The sequence below is a fragment of the Neolamprologus multifasciatus genome, chromosome 14 (assembly GCF_963576455.1).
Source record: "Neolamprologus multifasciatus chromosome 14, fNeoMul1.2, whole genome shotgun sequence".
Classification (NCBI taxonomy): Eukaryota; Metazoa; Chordata; class Actinopteri; order Cichliformes; family Cichlidae; genus Neolamprologus; species Neolamprologus multifasciatus.
Window position 1 is genome coordinate 32554754 of NC_140452.1, and position 14282 is coordinate 32569035.

The 14282-nt window shown below is 43.2% G+C and overlaps 1 protein-coding gene across 3 annotated transcripts in view; it reads right to left on the minus strand.

The window, feature by feature from the left end:
* Positions 1-8470: 8470 nt before the first annotated feature.
* Positions 8471-14282, minus strand: part of numbl (NUMB like endocytic adaptor protein) — a 66191-nt gene continuing 60379 nt past the window's right edge. For all 3 annotated transcript variants that reach the window (XM_085131552.1, XM_085131550.1, XM_085131549.1), the window contains exons 8-9: positions 12363-12542; positions 8471-12271 (exon numbers count right to left, since the gene is read on the minus strand). In XM_085131552.1, coding sequence (XP_084987678.1) covers positions 11133-12271; positions 12363-12542 — 1319 coding nt within the window. In that variant the 3' untranslated portion in view covers positions 8471-11132. The remainder of the gene's footprint in view (positions 12272-12362; positions 12543-14282) is intronic.

Here is a 14282-nt window from a genome sequence, read left to right on the forward strand (position 1 = left end):
AATTCATATAATTTAATAAAAACCCTCCCGTCTCGCGCAATATTAGGTACTCAGAGTATTACATACAATACAAAACGCATCTTTTCCAAACTTAATTCAAAGCTTTGCTCCAAGTTTGTTGTTGTTGTTTTTTTTTAAACTAGTGTCTTGTGTTGTCTAGCGTTTCGATTCTTGCTCCTGCATCTTTGTTCGGTTTGATACTTTTATCTCTGTTCTCTCCAGAGTGGAAGTGATGTTTTGTCGAGCTCTTCAAAGGATGCGGTCGATTTCTGTGGGTGACCTGTCCTGCGTTGATTTTGAATTCCAATAGTTTCTTTTCAACCTGAAAGCTTCCCACTCTGCTGCACCTGTCCTCATCGCCTCTCCTCTGTTTCTGTTTATTGGCTTTTGTATTCTGGTGTTCATGTTACCTTGGAGTCAACTGCAGTCTCCACAGATGAAATCCAGCCTAAACTAATGGCCCTGCACTGTTGTGAGTCAGTCAGCAGCTCGCTTTTGTACACATGAAAATGGAGGCAAAGATGTTACTGTAGGACTAAAATACACTTGTATTAATCTTACTGTAAATACACACGTATTCCCAAGTAATTTCCTCTCGCTCTCTCCCTCTCCAACCTTCATTTCAAGGTCATCTGAAGTTCATTGTCCCTGGTGTTCAATGAGACCATCCATACAGTATAGATGGATACAGTAAATCCATGCAGTAGTCCTCATGTTCTTCAAAAACCAATTCCACATTGCACCAGCATGGACACGAGAGATCTGGAGAGGGATGTCTGTGAATAGATTGCCGATGCCACAGCAAATCAAAGTAAATAACTTGAAAACATGATGGACAAATCTGAGGTATCTGCACAAAATGTGAATTTTCCGATTTTTGTTTTTTTATTTCTGCCGTTGTGTGTATATAGATCATAAGCTCCTTATGGTTTACTTCCCAAGCACACAAGGCAGTTCTGCTCAAAAACTAACTGGTTCAGTACAAACAGGTTCTGTAGGTGCAAAACATGTGGAAACTTGGGAGAAACACTTTAGTGGTGCTGGTGGTCTCAGCTGAGTGACTGGTTTGCACTGCCCCGCGTATTTGTGCTGGGGGGGTCTCCAAAGCACTGTGGAAAAATCCAGGAGCACTAAGTCTGAACAAGACACCCTGCTGAAAAAGCCACCAGCCTCTTGAGTTTTTATTCTCAGTGCCAGGTCCTGGATCAGAGCGTGACTGCTGAAACGTGATGATGCACTTAAAGTGGGTGTTACATGGTTACTATATATGAGTATCCTGAAGTAGGTTTTGTCACGGGAAGGTCTGATTTAAAGATATCGAGACTTTTTAAAGACTCAGGCGATGACTTTTAAATCCACTGTTGTAAAGCCCAAACAGTTTAGGACCGAATTAATTCAATTATATTTACTTATTAGTTTTATTTGTATGGCACCAAATCACAAAGGCAGTCACTTCAAAATCCTTTATATTTCAAGGTAAAGGCTCTACAATAATGTAGAGAAAACCCCAACAATCAGATGACCTCCTATGAGCAAGCGCTTCGTGATAGTGGGAAGGAAAACATCAAAACGGAAAGCAACAATAGCCTAAATTCTCAGATCTCTGAGAAAGTAATTATTTTTGATAAAGTTTTAATTATGCTACAATTTAAAGCAAAAACTTACAGCACCATTATTATTTTCGTCTCAGTAGATGAGAAAATGACCCACGGCAGACCCGATGACAGATCAATACTTGTCAGCATCTCTTTATTATTACAGTTGCTGTCACCAATAACAACAACCACAGACAGGCAGCACAGCTTTTCATGCCAGCGAGGCGTGACTGAATAGGCCGTGCAGGTGCGTCCATCTCCCCTGCAGCAGCACCGCAGACCATGCCCCGCCACACCAGTATTTTATGAGCAGATTTCCAGTGAATTTTGCAGATTAATTATTAATTACAGCCCAATCCAGTGGGGAGGTGTGGGAAGCCACATCGGGCGCCCCCCCCCCCCTTCCGGCTCTCCTCTCTGCTCTCTCCTATCTTGTCCCTTTGGTCTTACTTCTCTCTATCACCTTTTCTATCCCTTTGAAGAAGTGAAGCTCCATAAATGTCAAAGAGGTAAGTATTATTTCTTAGTTGCAGTGAATAGATTGTAGAAAACCAAACAGAAGAAAGAAGAAGAGAAAAAACAATTTAACATAAACCAGTGACACACTCCGGGCCTGATCAACCCTGGCAGGGCCTCCTTAGATGAGGGTGTCTAGTGATAATGGCCGAAACACCCGATGAATCCAAGGTCCACTACTGACGATGTGTCCCAAACTGCTAAAGTTTCTGGGCTGCCTTTCCTCATAACAGCCATCCCTCTTTCTCCATTTAAAGCAATGCATTATCAGGGATTGTAACATCTAGTCTTTTTACTGAATCAGAATTACAGTAATAACGTGGCACAGTGGGAAAATGAGTATTGGTAGAGTTTTCCTTCTCTTCAGATTCAGATATTTATCAGCCATTGTTAATGATATTTCAGCCAGAACTAAAACAGGTAAAAGAAGGTTTAAATTTCGATTTGCAGCTTTCATTTTTAGGGTCTCGGCTGCTTTTATGAGATCCCCCTGCTCTTCTTTGCAAACATGGAAAACCAGAGGAAGCTTAGCATAGCAACACTGAAACCCACTGCACAGAATAGAGCAGGCAATCAATGACTACAGATGTGTCATTTAGTCAAGAGGACTGCCTGAGAGGAGCAGCAGTGCGGGAGATGGGTTCCAAAGCAGCTTGCAGATGCAGCAATTCTAGGCCGTGTAAAGAAGTTTAAAAAGGAAAACAAAAAGCATGCCCTATGATACTGGTATCAGCTGAATTTTAAGCGTTGGCTTTAAAGGCTGTAAAGACATGCACATACATACTTAAAGACATTACAGAGCTCCTGCAGCACTGGCATGAGCAAATCTTGTAGCAGCATGAAATAGGTTGTCGGGCCCATGTTGTGATTCCTCGTGTTTTCACAGGAGGGCGCCAGATGAGCATAAATAATGCGGCTGGAGCTTAGTAAATTTTGTATGAGACCACCTACTGGTAAGTGTCCTGAGTGAGTCCCAGCAGGGGATTTTACAATGAAGCTGTCCTATTTGGAAGTTAGAAATGTGCATTTTCTCAGCTAGTGAGTTATTCGTGATTTCAAGAAGCTCAGAACTCGACTCCCACTGCTTCACAAACAGAGCTAGATGCTGTAGGAAGATGGATACGTGCTCCTCAGTAGAGTCACGTGAGAGTGATTTGATCACTATATTATTTGTTATGTCCCCTGCACCTTCATTGGCCTTGCAGTGGCAGTGCATAGGTCTATGGGCTTCATTGTCTGAATTGTCCACACCTTCTCAGGTATACCCTGGGAGGCATCACTCTTTTACTGCTAGACCTCTCATGACTGCTTATTCTTTTCTACTTTAGCCTCTAAAGGTATTTATTCAGTGAAATAAAACCTTTTTCCCCAAGTTGTAGCATTTTACAAAAACAGAAAAGCTCTGCATGGCAAACTTAGAGCAAATAAAATGATATTCAGGGCTCGTGTTGCATGATATCATTTAAAAAGAAGGCATAAATATCAGAGGGTTTACTCATATTGACAATCTGTCACATAAATGATTAAGCTTGTGACTAAGCACTGAGGAGATGGCTCCATTTTAAAGAGTTGTAATCTCCGTCTGCTATAGGCTTATTAGGTATTACAGCACACAGGAAAGTCCCCTCTGGTTTACTGGCATAGTAAATAGACGATTTACTTCACTGCTCGGGCGATTTGAGGAGCGCAAACAATGGGCGAGAGCTGACTCGCTCTGGTCTTCTCTGGCACCCAGTGCTGATGAGTGACAGCTGCTGGCAGGGGGTGGTAGGAGCCGGCACTCTCTCACTGCCCGTGCTCATTTTGTGTTTGTGCACAGTGAGGCAGCACTCCCCGGTCCAAGGCCTTCTGGTCTGTACCCAGAGGGAAATTCTGCCCGCACAATACTCTTCTTTGTCTCCTTACACATAAATCATCATCTAATTCAAGGATTATTGAATTTTGATCTGTATCGCGCAACAAATTACCCTGTCCAGTTTGAGAATAGCAGGGGAAATACACACAAGAAGGTCAGGAGGACACGGAGACTCATGGATGCACCGAGCTGAGGGCTCTGAGACAAATTCCTACTCGTGATGATGTGCAGAAGCCGGTCAAGCTCTCCTTTGGATCCGTTATCTCAAGAGCTGATTGTTTGAGGCAATACAATTTAAGATCTTATATCGGCGGGCAGGAGGAAGGCTGTTATCAGGAGCCCAAAAGAGAAAGTGGTTGGAGTCTTATTTGATTTTAAACTGAGCTCTGTTAGGAGAACCAGGCCCCTGCTCTTGCCTTGGTATTTGAAGTTGGCTTAATCCCTGAGGGCTTAGTGTGTTTTTGTTGCTTTTTTGTTTTGACAAGTGCATATTACTGCACCCCCTTAGTAGAAGCTTGTCATGGCTTATTTAAATATGTACACAAGTACAAAAATGGATCACTGCTTTGCTTTGTTTAAGACCCGTCCTTAATGTATACATTACTATGTCGTGCTGGTGGAGCCAGCTGTGTGCCAAACAGTAGACACAGATGCTGCGCTAATCAATAGGAACCACATCCAATTAATCAATGTAATTACTTCCTTCAAGCTTCAAGGACTGCGAGGTCACACTGCAAACAGTATATCTAATAAATGTGGCCGTATCGCACAAGTGTGCAGAGAACGAGTCCTGGAGTGCGAGAAACTCTTGACGAGATTTCTGACGTGCAGGAAATATCAGTATGCACGTGAGCGTGTTTGTGCCTTTTTGTGCGATCAAATAGCGATAAGAAGGATAAATGAGTGTGTGCATGTAGCATGGATACATTATCCGGTGCAGAGCTGACAGTCCGGCCATGGTCCATTACACAAAAACCATTACCAAGTCTGTTCTTATACAGCTATCAGATGTTGCTATCGCACAGATGCGCGGGTATCACACATACTCAGTCGCATCCTTCCTCACAGGCCCTATTTAATTATATGCACATACACAGTGATGCAAAGGGCTGAAAGAGACAACAGCCTTCCTTTTGTACACATCCACTAAAGGCAGTGAAGAGAGAGAGAGAGAGAACAAATCTGAAGTGAAACACAATTCACAGAAACGGTCATTCAAACACTGTTACATGATTTGGTTTAATGTAATCAGTTCTGAGTGATCTCACACTGCTGCTAGGTGTGCAACAAAAAGGCAGTTTAAAGAGAAATGCACACACACACACACTTGTCTGACCCACCTTGAGAATCCATTAGGGTTATATTGTATTTTCAGCAACCTTAATTTATTTCGGCGCTGTAATGTATACGTATAGGAAGCCTTTTCTGCAGATCCCAGTGGTTTTTCAGATGTTACTGAATCTTTAACTACGTCACCATGGCAACCAAGCATTTCCATCTCCTATGTAGACCAACTTCATTATGCAGCAGCCTACAATGTAACGAGTACGGGTAGGTAGATAGGTAGGTGGAGGTGCTGCAGCTGGTTGAATTTAAATGATAGTTCTGAATCCCTAAAATTAAAAAAACGTATTTGTGACCAGTTTTTACAGATTGATTTAAAGAAGTGAATACACACACGGCTACTTAATTTGGTATATCTTGCTAGAACTGGGTTGCCTAGATTCAACGAGCTGCTGAAAACACTCCTCGACAGATTTCGGTCAGCAGGTCTGCACAGCCGTGATGAGAATCTCCCGTTCCACCACATCCCAAAGATGCTCTATTGGATGGAGATCCGGCGACTGTACAGTGAACTCACCGTCATGTTCTAGAAGCCAGTTTTGGATGATTTAAGCTTTGTGACGTATTATTCTTGCAGAAGCAGCCATTAAAAGATGAGTACACTGTGGTCTTAAAGGGATATACATGGTCTGCACTGCAACCTAAGAAAATACCAGCAAATAGCTGCAGAAGCATAAATGGAACACAACAGTGTTTTGGGAGAACATTAACCTGACTGAAGTGCTGTGGAAGGGATAGAAACCGAAACCTAAGTCGGGCTATACTGAGACATGCTTAAAAGAGAGGATTCATCAGTATTTGAAGGGGTTGTGAAGGAGAAAAAGATGCAATGTAAAGCTGTTCGGTCAAATTACTAAACTTTTGATACAGTGCAGGATGAATTGATGTTTTCATGTTAACACCAAATTCTGAATATCACAGCAGAAATTAAGACTTGTGTGGTCCAGTTTCGGTGAGCCTGCTTCCAGCTGGCAGGAGTGGCACCTGGTGTGGTCTTCTGTTGCTGTAGCCCATCTGCTTCAAGGTTGTGCATTCAGAGTGGATCTTCTGCCTACCTTGGTTGTAACGAGTGGTCACTTAAGTTACTGGTGCCTTCCAATCAGCACAAAGCAGTCTGGCTGTTCTCGTGAATGGACTGGTACTTAAATAGTGCTTTTCTACAATAACGGTGAATTCAAAGTGCTTTTTTTTGTAATGCCTAGGGCTTTGTCTAATATTCACTTTGAACTTCAGCAGGTCGTCTTGAACATGGCAACGTGCCTAAATGCATTGAGTTTCTGCCATCTGATCGGCTGATTAGATACTTGCATCAACAAGAGGGTGCACAGGTATAACACAGAGACACACACACACCTGCAAATTAACATTAATTCTCAGAGGGGCAACTCTAATTCTTTTAAAACATCCAACAAAGAAACAGAACTGCTGCCTTTGGCAATTCAATGCTGGCCTTACTTTTCAGCCCTGGAGTCCACAAATAACTAAAAGCTAACATCAGTATTCCAAAAAGGCAATATTTGCCATGTTTGTTATTGTCTTTGTAGAGTGTTGTAATGTATAAGCCAAAAGTAAAACTGATAAATAACCCAGATTTAACCCGAGGGAGCACAAATGTCACAGACCACACTGCTACCATGGCTGCAACAATGAAGGCTGTCCTAATTAACAAAGCCTTAGCTTGCTTTTTGAGAACAACTAATAATGGCTTCTTTAACGTTGGCTATTAAATCATTTTGACATGCATAAAACATGATGCAAATCCAAAATGACTGGAAGACAAGCTTCACAAGCTACTGAGCAGGGCTGATCTCTCCTCTTTTCCTTGTCTGCAGCACAAACTCATCAACTGGTGAGTTACTGCAACCACTGCTCAAGCGCTGAGTGTGTGTGTGTGTGTGTATGTGCATGCGTGCGTGCATTCACTCAGTTTCTCACGGTCCTTAAGAAGAAAAGAGGCCTTGTCTGGTTCCATTAGTGACCTGAGGAGCGGCAGCACTCGGTCCTGGCTGCATGGAGGACAGCGCTTATTAGACAGCAGTTTAGTCACGAGTAGGATGTTTAGTTAGAGAGGAAAGTAACAAAAAAGGAGATTAATGGAAGTATAATAAGGCTATGAGCTGTCAGCTGTTTCAACCTGTCGGCAGCCACATTCCTTTGTGTCCGTCTTTGGGACTAAGTTATATTACCCTTCAAACCGCTTTTACTTATGTCTGTCAAACATGAAGCTACAGCCAGAAGTTGCTGCTGACTTTGGTTTGCACAGCACAAAGACGGGCAGGGAAGAGGAAGCCCACCTTTATTCAATGTTCAAAAAGAAAAAAAAAAGAGAACATTTTTCTTAAAATTCTTAGTTATCCAGCAGTGATTTCCCACCTTAAAACCAAAAATTCACTTTTTTACGGTTCCTTTTCTCTACAGATTAGAGTGGACCTTGCTCACTGAGAGCAAGAATCCTTAATATGGTCATCTTGGGCACATAGCTCTGACTATAAACACAAGCTCCACCCACCTGATGTTCAAGCCTGCTTGCAAGGGCCATCCAATCAGAACAAAGCTGGCTTGAAAGCTTCAGTTCATCCATTGTGGTTCAGACGGTGAACGAACTGAAGGGCAGCATGAAAGCCTCGTGTAAGATAAATATGGATTATTTCAATCTGTGAATTATGCAATGCTGCCATGCGGAGCTGTAAATGACCATAATCTTTGCTGTAAACAAGCAAGACATAACATTTTATTTAGTTACATATAAAGGTGTTTTTCACTCTTCGTCTGCAGCACTGCACAACCAATCTCCTGACTGTTACATATATAGCCAGCAGATATGAGAGCCGTAATGATCTTCCCAGATAAATGCCGGTGCTGACTATCCAACATGTCAGCATAACTGCTCTAAATCGGCTCGCTTGAAGGGTTTCTACTGTGGTTTAAGAGCATCCAGGGAAAAGTGTTTAACCCATTTAAATCCAGCTGATGAAAAAGCACAGCAACGAAGCCGACAAGTATGAGACAGAATGATAATAACAGAAGGAAAGAGAACGCAGCTTTGCTTGGGTTAAGCATAAGAGATCAGCTGAAGGACGGGAAATGTCTGAAAAGAAATGATTCAAAAAATGGGATAAAAAGAAAACCACAATCACTACCCAGAAATCACGAGCAGGTGTAATATTATATTACTTTATTTATCTTTTGTACAATGTAATTACAATACAAATATGTTGGTTTAAATACAAAAATTCTGTAAATAAAGATTAAAAATAAACTCCACTGGTTTTGCTTTGTTACCATCACTAAACTATGGTTTTACAATCAAGTTTATGAGGTCATTTAGTTTGCTTTAACGCGGAACACAATTAACCTACATTTACCATTTTTTGGGGGGGAGCGTGCAAACAAGAGTTGAGGGCAAAAAAACCAAACGATTTTAAACAAAATAAAAGCATCGATCTCATGAGGGAATCTGATTTGTTTTTGTAGAGAGAGGGAGCGGATTGGATTTTTTTTTTCTGTGGGGAAGATATATCAAGTCATCAGAAAACAAAGGGGTAAAACCTGGGAGGAGCCGAGGTGGTGTAAATTAAGCCAGTGGCATGTAAATTTAGTTTCTCTGAAAAGCCGGCCACAGGAAGAGACCAAACAAGCTAATTAAGCTCTAGGGAGTTAATGAGAAGGAAATCTAATCAGTGGCAGTCCATATATCCAAACACAATTCAGTTCCTAAGGAACATAGCAGGAGCATCTGTGGTCAGATTGTAGTTTAAATAACATAGAGAAGTAACCCATGGAAAAGCCCTTCATTACACAGGCCTGCTTGAACTTTTAGTAAGGTTGCATCTTTTGGACAAACACTGAAGGCTCTGCTGACAGTACTGGAGTTTTAACTATATAAGGAGTTGCGCACAGTTTGAGAAAAACCTTGTTTATGAGGCTGCAGTTATAATAATAAGCAACATTGTTTTCAGAAATTCACATGATTAAGAAGTGTTGTTTTCTTGAGGTTTGAAGAGACGAGGAATAGGATGGTGAAATGAAAGCGGCTTGGCCTTGAGGAACACAAAGATGGCAGACAGTGCTCGTGTCGTGGGTGATGAATGTGTCTTTGTTCGACGTGTTTTCACGCAAACTGCCTCTTGCTTTTATCTTGGGTTGTTTTGTTTAGTTTTTTTTTACCCACATCTGATTTTCCTTCCTTCAGACTTCCTCCATCCCATTCTTTAAAAGGTATACAGTAGCAACATCCTCTCACATACACCTTATCCTTCATCTTTCCTCTCCGCTGGTTTTTTTCCCCTCTGGTAATCAACTGAATCTTTGTTGTCCCTAATATTTCGACATCAGAAACCCTTCCAGTTTTCTTTTTCTTTTTTTTTCAGCCCACACGCCTGAATCGATATCTGCTCGTGTTTCTCTTCTCCTACAGTCCAGAAATCAGTTGTGAGTGTAGCCCTGCTGCGTCACAGCAGAGGTGAATACACAATCATACTGTACATGATGAGACTTTACCCTGTGTTTGAACACATAAAAGGACTTCTGAATGTTAGAATGTAGTGCATCTTTTTCCCCCAACCAGTTGCACAGTGTTGCAGAGTTTTACTTTTTTAAATCCACTGAGTTATTAAAGTTCCTTGGGTTTGTCCGGTGAAGATGGAGTCCAAAGGACTGTTGTGCTGTATTGTCCAGAGTGTCTGTGTGCTGGATATCCTGAAGACATTTTTCAAGTCCCAGTGCCCTTTAAATTAGGCATTAGCAACAGAAATGGGCGACAATGCCAAAGTGAAGCCGTACAGACTCAGCTGGCCTCGGCAGCAGCAGTGGAGCATATTTATTTGACGGCTAACGGGTGGAAGAAACATGCCGCTATATACACACTTGTCTCACATGTCACATTACTGTATGCCCTGGTTATTTGGTTCCTGTTACATGATTCAGTTTCCCACAGTGCTTACCTTCAACTGTTTACAACCTGCTACCTGTAGTTTCCCTACTCTTTATGATTCAACAAAAATAAATATAGGGGATAGAAATAAAAAAAACAACATGCTCCTGAAACACTGCTTTGAGATTTAGATCTTTAAGTACATATAACCTGTTAAAATAAAAAATAAAATACAATAAATAAAATACTTTTGGCCATAAATCTCTACTATTGGTCAGTAACTCCTTTTGGATTTGTAGGGTTGAGTCTCACGTCATTGACTAGTCCTTTCAGGTGTCTGAAACCTCTGCTGTGCTTTGCTAAGATCAGCGTCAGTCTGTTCATCGGTCAACAGGTCACTGCTCTGCTTCTCCACGTATCTTGTCACATAACCACATTTGCTAAAGTCTCCACCAAAATCAAGTAAAATTGCCAAGAAACATGGGATTGGAATGCATCTGAGTGGAGTCCCCTTTTCAAAGAAAAAAAGTACTAAACTGCATTTCATCCCCTCAACACTGTACTTGGAGGGGGCACGTGCAGTACGTCTGGGGACTTCCAGCAGGTAAATTAAAGCCAGAAGTGAGAAGAGAAAGCAGGGAGGAGAGGCAGGTAGCAGGTGGAGTGAAAGGATTTAGTCCATCAAGTCTAGAGAGCTAGAGACCTGATCCTCAGATTACAGTCCAGCAAACTGCTAAATTACTCTGTTTCATTGGAGCATGAAGAAAGCAAGATCATTGTAGGCTCCTATGAGGGCATTCAGCAAGTTGCTAGGCTGCCACAGGTTGGATCCTAGGCTAAATGTAAGGACCTGCATCCCATTCTAAGCAAAGATGCTGGAATTAGTGCCTGGCGACCCGAGGCTTTAACTCCAGGATGAGTGCTACAGCTTTGGGAGGCCAAGTCTGTCTTAGAGCTCAATCTCAAAAGTCTTTTGCAGATTGTTGGAAAATGGGTTGGCTGTCGCAGCGGATGCCTTGTTCCCAGGCTGCTGAGCTGCTGGTTTTGTCTCCAAGGCTGCCCACTTGGCCTCAAAACGGTCATCCTCTTGGGAATCAACCACCGGAGCTGTTAGCTGGCTGCCCTCTGGCGGCCAGCTGCTACTAGTGCCACAATTTCCACTAGTGCTGGAGGTCCCATTTTGGAGGGCCACTGTGGTGCTGCTGTGCGGTGCAAGGCCATTAATGGCTGTTGATAAAGGTGGAGTGGATGAAAATGGAGGTGTTGAAAAACCTGCAGAGTGGCCAACAGCACTAGGTGGGACTGGATAGGGATGGGCTTGCCCGACTGCTCCAAGCGTCCCCACCTTGGGTCCTCCTCCTCCGGCTGAGCCCATAGTGCTGCCTGTGCCCGACGAGCCTGTGGCAGTGCAGAAGACATTGGCCACCATTTGCGATGGTGTGATGCCTACCACAGGCACACTGGCATTGGGATAGGTCATACTGCTTGCTAGACCTGGCATGTAGGTCTGCATGGGCACAAAAGCAGGTTGGACAGGCTGACTGGCAAACATTCCCACTGGGGCTGGAGTGTTATCAAAAGCCAAAGGGAACGGTTGCATGGAGCTTGGAAGTGAGCCTGGAGGTCCAGGGAGGGAGGGCTGGATCATGGGGGCTCCAGACATGCTTGGCCCTGACATGGTGGGTATGGACATGGATGGAAGAGACATAGGGGGACCTGAAACTGGAGGTCCAGGTATTAGAGGAACTGATGATATCGACATTGGTGGGAGGGGCATCGGAGCCTGACCTGAAAGAGCAGAGGGGCCGGAAATAAGAGGTTTGGACATGGGCACAGTGGACACTGGGGCAGCTGACATGGCTGCCTGACTGGACATCTGATGACTGGAGATGGAGGGAGGTCCGGGGATGGTGGGGATGGCGGGGCCGGGAGGAGGTGTCTGTTGGGCCTTCACAGCCTTGGAGACCTCCTCCAACCATCTCTCAGCCTCAGATGGCGTACGTTTGTGGCCACTTTGCATTTGCATCGCCACAGAAACCGGAGGAGGAGAGTGGAGAGGAGCTTCCGTCTGTACCCATGAGGAGGTGGCTAGAAGTGATGGAGTAAAAGTTTTACTTAAACTTGCCCACCACTTGTTATAATTCAAAACTAATATTGATCTATTATAGTCTCATCTTACCTTGCATTGGCGCAGGTGGTGGAGGCAGAACAGGGGGCACGGTGCAGGTTGGCGGGCCATTTGCAGACATAGAAGGGTTGGAGAAGAGCTCGTCTGATGGTTTGGTGAACGAGGTGTTGATCTGGCAACATAGAGCATTTATACTGCTGTCTCCCTCACCAGGCAATCCCATATCCATCTCTGGTATTAGCAAGATAAGGACACACGAGGGGGAGGTGGGGAAAGAGAGAGAAAGAAATGAGACAAAGAGCAAAGCATGAAAAGAAGAGATGGAATACACAATTAATTAACAGACCTAGTTAGCATCAAAAGCATAAAACTAGAGCATTTAAATACTTTGATGCTCGCCACTGTTTGACCTAAAAAGCAATAAAACACAAGTTTCTTACATCAACCATGGGTTAAACCACTGACTGCAGATATAAATAGATAAAATTCCTTGCTCATAGTCTCCTGAGCCTCCCTCACAACCTCAGAGAAATTATGCTTGTGTTTTTTCCTCGTCCTTCCTGTTAGAGTTCTTTCACATTGTACTTTCATAATATGAATACATAGACAGATTCAAGAATACAAGAGTGGGATTCAAGTAAAATAAAGAGAAATACATGTTTACAACAGATGGGCCCATTGTGTAGCAAATCGCACTGGTGTGCCATTCAAATCCATTCTTCTAATACATGTATATCTCTCTTAACTGTCTGCATTGTATGGCTACAAGCCTTGAATTATACTGGAGGGCACAGAGGGCGCTGGAGGCATGTGTAAGGTCTCCCTTCAAAGATTTCTCTGTCCTTTGTTCCACAAAGACCAGCCCTGTGATCCCTTTTTCCCCCTGCTCTTGTCAGTGCCTCTCAGAGTTCAGAGGTACTTTAAGCACTTCACATGTGTGCCTATACTCTGTGTTTTCCTCAGTGCAGTGGCAGGTTCAAGGGCTGGTAGAATAGTAGCTGAAGGCTAAACAGGACAGCTGATTGACCGCATAAATCAATACGCACATTGTAGAGGGAGTCACAAGGGAGAAGGCAGGCAGACGAATTGGCTGAGACCATTTAGGTTTTATCTGTGTGTGTGTGTGTGTGTGTACCTGTCTATATGTCTATGTGGGGACTAGTTTGTGCCTCCAAGACCACTGAAATGAGGACACTTTGGGAAATTGAGGACCTTTTAGCTGGTCCACTTTTACTTCATGACACGCCTCCAAAAAGCTTTAAAGCTTCAAACAACAACATATCCACCACCCTGGATACGGTAACAGTCACTGGCGAATGGGAAATGGAAATAAAAGGATGGACTATATAGTGAATGAGAGTGGCTGTTGTGGTTTAGTATTCCAGTCATATCAAAAACTCTCTCTCATCTCTTCTAATGACTGTAATCAGCCTTGCTACTGAGCACTCTGATCCTGTGGCACCACAGAGAATGGGTGGGGGGTGGGGGGGACTGTGTATTTCTTTTTATGCAACCTGTCTGGGCTAAATCAGTTATGTTTAATTGCCCTTAAAAAAAGCCAAGAGCTCCCAAAGTTGCACAGGCAGCAGCTGTCAGCGTTGTCACTTATCGCAATAATAACAGCACTTCACATAACTGCTTCTTTTTTCCTTGTCAAGTATTCAGTGGAAGGTGAGCATTAAAATGAAAAAAGCAGGATTACACCTGCTCCACCACGAAAACATGAACGTAAATTCACCTAAGATCTGCTGATGATTTATTCTGTAATATGATTACTCAGACGTGTACAGTCAGGGGTCAGTGATGTCACGCTCAAGCCAAATGGAAAATGTAATAACCCTCCAACAAACAACCATGACGCAAGTGGAACACAGCCCGGTGTGCAGATAGTTTGTAGAGGCAGTAGTCATGCTCTTTGACTTCTTTGGAATAACAAATAATTACTTGGAAATGTGGGGTTTGCAGTACCTT